At 36.2% G+C, this 10,000-nt stretch overlaps 1 protein-coding gene across 5 annotated transcripts in view; it reads left to right on the top strand.

The window, feature by feature from the left end:
* LOC106879539 (uncharacterized) overlaps positions 1-10,000 on the top strand; it is a 233,096-nt gene that overhangs the window by 212,532 nt on the left and 10,564 nt on the right. For all 5 annotated transcript variants that reach the window (XM_014929280.3, XM_089354539.1, XM_089354538.1 and 2 more), the window contains one exon: positions 700-801. In XM_014929280.3, the coding sequence (XP_014784766.1) occupies positions 700-801 (102 nt within the window). The remainder of the gene's footprint in view (positions 1-699; positions 802-10,000) is intronic.

Here is a 10,000-nt window from a genome sequence, read left to right as displayed (position 1 = left end):
TGCCCAAACATTTCGAAATCATTTGTTTGCAAATTAACCAAAAAAAACCAAAGATTTTCGACCAGTAAAATTGTAACCATAGCGGTCACGAGAGACCCACCCACAGACAAATATAATAATAATAATAATAATAATAATAATAATAATAATAATAATAATAATAATAATAATCCTTTCTACTAATGGCACAAGATCTGAAATTTTGGGTTGAGGGGACTTTATTTATCGACCCCGAAAGGATGAAAGGTAAAGTCGACCTCGGCGGAATAATAATAATTATAATTATAATTATAAGCACAAGAACACCATAGCATAGAAGAAATCAAGATTCCAGAAGTAAGTATACAAATAACTGGAAAATAGTATTACTAGGTATAGCATACATTTCAGTTCTGCATAGAACCATGTCTATATACGAATATATCGACCACACACACATAAGACAATACTGCATGCACCTGAGACCTATGGAGGTGAGCCTTGGTGTTTCAGGGTAAAATGAATTTTTAAAAAACACATTGAAACGGAAAATGACAGCAAAATTTCAATGTGATACTATGAATATTTTTCATGTTTTGGAAATTAAGAATTATACAAAATATTAAAAAAAAAAAGAACATCCAGTGTTTTCATGCAGTCATTTGTCGGTTTATGTTTAATGTGACTACTTACTTTGTGTGTTGTTCGGTTGCCTTACAGACTTGATGAGAGAAGTATTCTTCCGCCCAAAGACGTAGTCTCTCCAGATGTGACAGAGCAGGTCTCATTAAAACTACTTTCAACTAAAACAGACAGTTCAGGGTAGGTATTTCAACAGCTAATTTTAGCCTTACACTGGCGAACTGGAAATGACCACATATCAACGAGTCTCTGTTTGACAAACGATGTGACTGTAGTATTCGGTTCGCCATTTGGTTTTCTCTTTGTAATATAACTAACCTAAGTATCAGATATTGACGGTAGCGTCGACAGCTGATCCGAAGTTAGATTCTTTTTATGTCTGTATTAAAATGAAAATATATGCACACATACATACATACATACATACATATAAAACAAACATACAAATCTGCGCATACACTAACACCAAATACTGCACACACACACATATGCACAAATACCTAGATGATGTTGATAAAAGTTCCAATGAAGGAGCCTTGAATCTATGTTAGAGTCCGGCTCTTTCTCTATGGACAAGAAATACAGAAATGAAACTGATTGATAACATACATACATGCATGCATACATATCTATCTATTGCGTGGAACAGTAAAGTGAGATGCAAGATAGCATGTTTCGACAACCGTTATGTAATTCTTATAGCATTTTGTTGAAACACGTGTACTTTCTATAAAACATTGAATACTTTTCTTGTTTTCTGTAAATGATATACAAACACACATACACACACACACAATCACATATATACACACACACAATCACATATATACACACACATATATATAGTGTAAACAGTTAGCGGCTATAATGACCGACTAAGGGATAAAATATCCGTATATGCTATCCGATATCCGTTACCCGTATTATCCCCGAGCACTGGTGTGCAGGTACACCATGTCCGTAGAGTGCAGGTAACAACAGGTAACCAATACAAATAATCAGACAATGGAGAAAACTTCAGATTAACAAACACATCGATTGGACCACACAAATAAGCTATAAATGTAGTCCAATCGATGTGGTTGTTAATCTGAGGTTTTCTCCATTTTCTGATTATGTGTGTGTGTGTTTGTGTGTGTGTGTGTGTGTGTGTGTGTGTGTGTGTGTGTGTGTGTGTGTGTGTGTGAAGGTGCATGGCTCAATGGTTAGAGCGTCGAGCTTACGATCGTGAGGCTGTGAGTTCGAATCCGGGACCGGGCTGCGTGTTGTGTTCTTGAGCAAGACACTTTATTTCACGTTGCTCCAGTTCACTCAGCTGTAGAAATGAGTTACCTTTCCCTTGGATAACACTGGTGGAATGGAGAGGGGGAGCCGGTATGCATGGGCGATTGCTGGTCTTCCATAAACAACCTTGCCCGGACTTGTGCCTGGAAGAGTAAGTTTTTAGGTGCAATCCCATGGTCAGTCATGACCAAAGGGGGTCTGAGATGTATGTATGTATGGATGGTTGGATGGATGGATGGATGGATGGATTGGTGTGTATATATAAATGTAGGGATAAGCAAGTTAGACAGATCAAAATATAAAGTTTTACTATATTAATACATGAAATACAAGAAATGTGTACAAAAACTGTATATATGTTAACATACAGAAAAGGTCCGACTTACACAGAATACAAATGAAACAGAGAATTAAAGGCGTTGAAGAAAAGTATTGCAGATCCAACAGTTGTTTCCATCTTTGAACTTCTTTCCTTTAACACCTCAAATGTAAGATTTCTTCCCTGAAGACGGAGGCTCGTCTCATCCAATGATTGAATCAATCTACGAGCATTATTTTGGACCTCCGAGCCCCAGTAACAGCTGTTAGATTTGTAATACTTTTCTTCAAACCCCTTAATCTTCTATTTCATTTGTATTCTGTGTTAAGTCGAACCTTTTTTTATGTAAACATATATACATTTTTGTATATATTTCTCGTATTTCATGTATTGATAAAGTAAAAACTTTATAAATTGATCTAACTTGCTTATTCCAACATTTATTTCTATACCCGCTCAAGTTTAATTTTCTTGAACACTACTAAGAGTATTCTGTATGGAGAATATCTGATCTTCGTCTATGAACTATAGATAGATAGATAGATAGATAGATAGATAGATAGATAGATAGATAGATAGATAGATAGATAGATAGATAGATAGATAGATATTATTTTATTCTTTTACTTGTTTCAGTCATTTGACTGCGGCCATGCTGGAGCACCGCCTTTAGGCGAGCAAATCGATCCCAGGACTTATTCATTGTAAGCCTTTTGCCGAACCGTTAGGTTACGGGGACGTAAACACACCAGCATCGGTTGTCAAGCGACGTTGGGAGACAAACACAGACACACAAACATATACACACACATACATACATATATATTCCGTCTACCAAATTCACCCACAAGGCTTTGGTCGGCCCGAGGCTATAGTAGAAGACACTTCCCAAGGTGCCGCGTAGTGGTACTGAACCCGGAACCATGTGGTTGGTAAGCAAGCTACTAACCACACAGCCACTCCTGCACCTATGTATATATATATATGATACCGGTAGTGTTTGCAGTTAGCGATGATGATGGTAATAATGAGGAAATAAAGAAATGATGCATGGGTTCTTCTCAAAGCAGGTACGTGGGGTTTGTAAAATCGTTGAAATTTTGAAGTAATTGCAAATAACTAAACGCAACTTTTGTTTTTAGAAAATGTGTGGAAAGCCCTTTTTGCTGTTCCCATCCACTTACTGTTGTGAACAAGGGTTTTCAACAATGTTTATAACCAAAAACAAATTTTGTATGAGACTGTCGATTGAGAATGATATGCGAAACCATGGCTAGAATTGAGTTGCTTGTTAGAAAATGTCAGATTCAACCTTCTAATAAATAATTTAACATTAAATTAAATTAAATTGATCTCTTATATAGGCATAAGGCCAGAAATTTGTTGAGGAAGAGAACAGTTTATTATATCAACCCCAGTACTTTTTTGGCCGAACCCGCTAAGTTACAGGGATGCAAATACACCAACACCAGTTGTTAAGGAGAGAAACAGATACAAAGACACACAAACACATGCGCGCGCATACACACACACACACACACACACACACACATATATATATATATATATATATATATATATATATATATATATATATATATATATATATATGTATACATATATACACACACATACATACATACATATACGACGGGCTTCTTTCAGTTTCCATCTACCCAATCCACTCACAAGGCTTTGGACGATCCGAGGCTATAGTAGAAGTCACTTGCCCAAAATGCCACGCAATGGAACTGAACCTGGAGCTATGTGGTTGAGAAGCAAACTTCTTACCATACTGCCACGCCTGCGCCTAAGCAAGATTTGAATTCATCAAATTAAATCAAATTAATAGTAAATGATGTACGTCTGTTGTCTGTTCTTTTGTATCCAATCATTTTACACTACATTCCACACGGGAGATACGCCAATACTACTGACCATGATAAAGGGGTTTGCCAGGAGAAAGAGTTTGAGAACGAACACCTAATTAGGAAATATTAATTGCCTCGTTCTCTACATTTCTAAATGGATTTCTTTTATTTGTCTGGTATCATTATTCTACGTGGAGGCGCAATGGCCCAGTGGTTAGGGCAGCGGACTCGCAGTCATACGATCACTGTTTCGATTCCCAGACCGGGCGTTGTGAGTGTTTATTGAGCGAAAACACCTAAAGCTCCACGAGTCTCCGGCAGGGGATGGTGGCGAACCCTGCTGTACTCTGTCACCACAACTTTCTCTAACTCTTACTTCCTGTTTCTGTTGTACCTGTAATTCAAAGGGTCAGCCTTGTCACACTCTGTGTCACGCTGAATATCCCCGAGAACTACGTTAAAGGTACACGTGTCTGTGGAGTGCTGAGCCACTTGCACGTTAATTTCACGAGCAGGCTGTTCCGTTGATTGGATCAACTGGAACCCTCGACGTCGTAAGCGACGGAGTGCCAACAACAACAACAACAACATTATTATGCATTTCATGTGAACCGTTAGCATGCCAGACAAAATACTTAGTTGCATTTCGTCTGTCTTTACGTTCAGAGATCAAATTCGCCGAGGTTGACTCGCCTTTCATACTTTCGGAGTCGATAAAATAAGTACTGCTGGTCTTTCATAAACAACCTTGCCCGGACTTGTGCTTGGAAGGGTAACTTTCTAGGTGCAATCCCATGGTCAGTCATGACCGAATGGTTCTCAGATAGATAGATAGATAGATAGATGCATGCATGCATGCATGTGTATATATAAATGTAGGGATAAGTAAGTTTATTATATCAACCCCAGTACTTTTTTTTGCCGAACCAGCTAAGTTACGGGGACGCAAACACACCAACACCAGTTGTTAAGCAGTGGTAGGAAAGAAACACAGATACAAAGACACACAAACATATGCAACATATGCACGTGCACACACACACACACACACACACACACACACACACACATATATATATACATATATATGTATATATACATATATACACACACATACATACATACATACATACATATACGATGGGCTTCTTTCTGTTTCCATCTACCCAATCCCCACCCTCTCAAAATATGCTAGCCGTGTGTCAGAATTTAAAACTATAATTTTGTATTTCATGAATATAAGTGGTGTACATAAGTGTGTAAGTATGTGAAATTATGTGTGCGAGAAAGACAAAAGTACATAAAATTTAAGGATGACATCATATCCAGTTACATAGCTGCGAAAAATTTAGTTTGTATTTGTAAATATTTGTGCCGTTGGTAACGTGATAACGTTGTAAAAGATGATGCAGTTGTGAATGAAATGTCAAAATATTTGTGTCATAAACTGAAATACTGTATATTTTGTGTATATATATATATATATATATATATATATAAATATATATATATATATATATATATATATATATATATATATATATATATATATATATATATATATATATATATATATATATATATATATATATATATATATATATATATATATATATATATATATATTATAAAATTCAAAATCTGTGTCCTCCCACAATTTTAGCAAAAATGGTGCAGCTATAAAATGTTTCAACAGAAATTACGTTAGCCCCTAGTGTCTAAGATACCTTCCCTATTATTTCTGACGCTGGAACCTTGAAAACCTTTTCTTTTATTATCATCATTATTAATTTATAAATGTTGATTATTGTATAAACATAGAAAAGTAATATTCAACACATACGCTCACTTGCTCAGCAGCAAATAGGCACACATGCGCACGCCCGCGCGCACACACACCTACACACACACACCTACACACACACTTACACACACACGCGTATACACACCCCTACTCACACATACGCATGTACACCCATAAGCACTCACCACTTATACATACATATGCAAATACACGCATAAGCACGCACACACACTCACACTTACACACACATACGCAAATACACACACACCTACAGACATACGCATATACATGCATAAACATACACATACACACTTACACACCCATACGCATATACACGCACAAGCACACACACATCGTAAAAAAAGCGTTGTTAGTGTAAAAAAAAAAATGTTTCTTTTGTGCTTTGATGTTCACAAAACGATTTGGTTAGGTGTGGAGGTTATTAGTCTGTATGTTTCCGTCCAGAAGTTCATAGTTCTATAAGCAATTTGATTAGTATATAGAGATTTTTAACCCTTGTGCTTTATGAAGGCTGAGTTTGTGGACTGTGTTTATAAATATATTTCTTCAGTTGTGTTTCAAATGTAGGTATTTTATAATGAATTACTTTTAAGTTTCTGGATATATGCGAAAGTGGGGCATTATAAAAGGGATGTATATCTTCATTTACAAAGTGGGGGGATATTTAATAATAAAAAAATTTAAAAGACAGAAGGAGAAAGATTAAAAAGGATTATGAAAGAAAAGAGTCTTACAACTAGTTGGATGAACATGGGTAGATATATATATATATATATATATATATATACAGAGAGAGAGAGAGAGAGAGAGAGAGGGGGGAGAAAGATATAGGGCAGGGAATTGTTAATCAATTAATAAATTAATAATTAACAATTTTGCCGAGTAGTTCAGTATGCAAAAAACCTTTATCGGTAAAACATTTATAATTATAAACATATAGGGATCAGCAAAAGTTGCTTCACCAACGATATTCATGAATATCGCTATCCGTTGGAGACTTAATTGTAGTTAGAATTAGTAGTTTTAACTGCTATTTCTAAATTTTCAGTATGTTGGTGAAGCAACTTTTGCTGATCCCTATATGTTTATATATATATATATCAGTGGCGACTCTGGCACTCGGACTGTTCGGGATTAGCCCGAGTACAAATTCAGTAAAGTGAACGTGTAGTTATTTGCAAGCTGATTTAATTTCTGCCAACACTGACTTCAAGTATGTAATTGCAGCCAATAACTCGGGCTCCTTTTATTGAGCCTCATCGCAGTTTATTCATTTTCGTTCAGTGCCTGGCGGTCGTCTAAGAGGTACCCTGTGTCAAAAAATATCATTCGTAGCAGACGTTCTTTCGACATCGTTCACAGGCGCCTGACTCGGGCTCAGAAGTTACAGCCCGAGTTGTTATCTATTAAAAATAATTCAAAAATTAAAAGTAATTCAAATTCAATTTTCTCTTGAAATAATAAATTTCTATAGAGATTAAGATTTAAATTCCAATCTATGAAAAATTTCCATTCTACGATATTCTTAAAGGGACGAAAAATGATCCAGCAACTCGAGCTAGTACGAACGGGCCTGGTAGGTGTAAAAGACTAACTGGCATCTTTTGTCAAGAGTACAGGCGACAGTCAGATCGTTGATGTTCGTTCTGCACTGCGCTGTCGTTATTTGATTGCTGTGATTCTGTGCGTCTGTATGTAAAGATCGGTTGTGTTTTGCAGGGTTGCTTTATTTTTACCCTTAACTTAGAAATGGAGAAAGACATAATGCTAGACATAAAAAAATAAGCTATCTGGGGCTAGACATATTGCGGGAAAACGTGAAATTCTTCGAGCAGGCATGTGTTTTATATATATCATGTTATAGTGACAAAAATAACGTTACCGTCTAGTATTGTTGCTACTTATATCTCTTTTAGAGATTTTAGAACTAACTCTTTTGTTCGTTGCGAGATCAGCGGCTGTCTGTCGCTTCTCTGTTTATATATTGTGAGTAGGGACGATTGACTGTCATCTCTAGCATGCAGATGTCCAGTGCCTATGAAGGGTAATGGTCTTGCCAAGCTGGAGGGGAAAGATTCGCTCTCTTACTCACTAGATATCGGACACAGGTTGAGTGTCGTTAACCAGCTGGGAAAGACGTTTTCCTGGGATTAAAATGTAGAAACATTGTTCTTTTGCTATGTTATAGTGGCAAAGAAACGTTACCGTCTAGTATTTTTACTACTTATAGCTCATTTAGAGATTTTAGAACTATTTTGCTCGTTTATACATACATACATATATATATATATATATATATATATATATATATATATATATATATATATAGTATCAAAACAGAAGATTGGAAAATGTTTTGGCATTATTTATTGATCTGCAGAAAATATTTCCCAGTATTTTCAACTCGTATACATATCTCATACAAATATAGCATCTACATGCAGATTCGAAATACTATGTGCTTCAAGAGGAAACAACTTGGTTTTTAACCCTATTTACACAATATACATTTTTTTTTTCTAAATAGAATTATAAGACTTCACCGTATATTGACAATAGAAAATGGTCTAATATTAAATCTACTTACAAAATTTCAATCACCACCGTTTCCTAATTCACGCAGAATTCGCACGTCACTGCAATGTTCCAAAGGTCCCAGCTGTCCTATCTAGAGTAAGGACCTTGTACTGCAACAGCTTGGGATTCAAGGACCTACAGCTATTAAACGCCTTGCCAAAATATCTGAGGGGTTTTCATGGAGTGGGGGTAGATGTTTTCAAGAAACAACTTGACCACTTGCTATCCAAGGTCCCAGATGAAGAAATATCAAGGCAGGAAACTCAAAAGAGGGCAGCAGTGTGAAACTCTTTCCTTCACCAAAAACCAATCACATAAAATTGGCCATTGGAAAGGTGATTACACTGGCGGTGCCCCAGCATGGTCACAGTCTTAGGGCTGAAACCCATAAAAGAATATATATATATAGGAGCACTCCGTCGGTTATAACGACGAGGGTGATCAACGGAACAGCTTGCTCGTGAAATTAACGTGTAATTGGCTGAGCACTCCACAGACACGTGTACCCTTAATGTAGTTCTCAGGGAGATTCGGCTTGACACAGAGTGTGACAAAATACAGGTACTAATCACTCACGACCTTACATTCGTGAGTCACGCGCCTGCCTTCACAGACACACACATGCATGTGTATATATATATATATATATATATATATATATATATATATATATATACATATAGATAGATAGATAGATAGATAGATAGATAGATAGATAGATAGATAGATAGATAGATAGATAGATAGATAGATAGATAGATAGATAGATAGTCATGGCTGGTAGTATTCTTGATAGGTCTTTTCACTTAGAGTTGACTGGGTTAAACAAGAACAAGAGAAGCGAATGGAAAAATTCTAGAAGGATGAAACATCAGTCTTCTTGATAGTTCTTATCTGATGCAAAACAAGTGATATTGGGAGAGAAAATCAACCAATCAATAGACTTGGTATCGATTATTCCATCTACCTATTGATCTGCACGTGAAAGCCATAATTAAACAATGGAACAATGAAAGTGGATAATGGATGTAAGCGGCCATTTTTGGTGGTATAACGCAAAGAGACTCCCTAATGTTCCATGGTTGTATTGTTGTATTTATATACGTATCTATGTATGTGTGTATGCATGTGTGTGAGAGTGCGTGGGAGTGTTTGACTGTTACCTTTTCTTTGTGTATAGAGAGATTGTATAGGAACAGACGTTACAAAAATACAAATGCAACTACACACACACACACACACACACACACACACACACACACATATATATATATATATATATATACACATATGCATTCACACACACATATACACACACATGCTTATAAGCGCGCGCAGATATGCGTGTGTGTATTGAGTATATTCATGTAATATGCTAATACACAGATTAGGCCCACACAGAGAACGACTTAACTGTATGTGTATATTATGTGAAGAGACATATGTGAGTGCACGTATACAGATATGTGTTTGAAAGTGTCCTCATATGTGTCATCTCTTAAA

The sequence above is a fragment of the Octopus bimaculoides genome, chromosome 1 (assembly GCF_046866305.1).
Source record: "Octopus bimaculoides isolate indiv1 chromosome 1, ASM4686630v1, whole genome shotgun sequence".
In the NCBI taxonomy this organism is placed as follows: domain Eukaryota; kingdom Metazoa; phylum Mollusca; class Cephalopoda; order Octopoda; family Octopodidae; genus Octopus; species Octopus bimaculoides.
The sequence above is the reverse complement of the archived record's forward strand: the minus strand, read 5'-3'. Positions and strand labels throughout refer to the sequence as shown.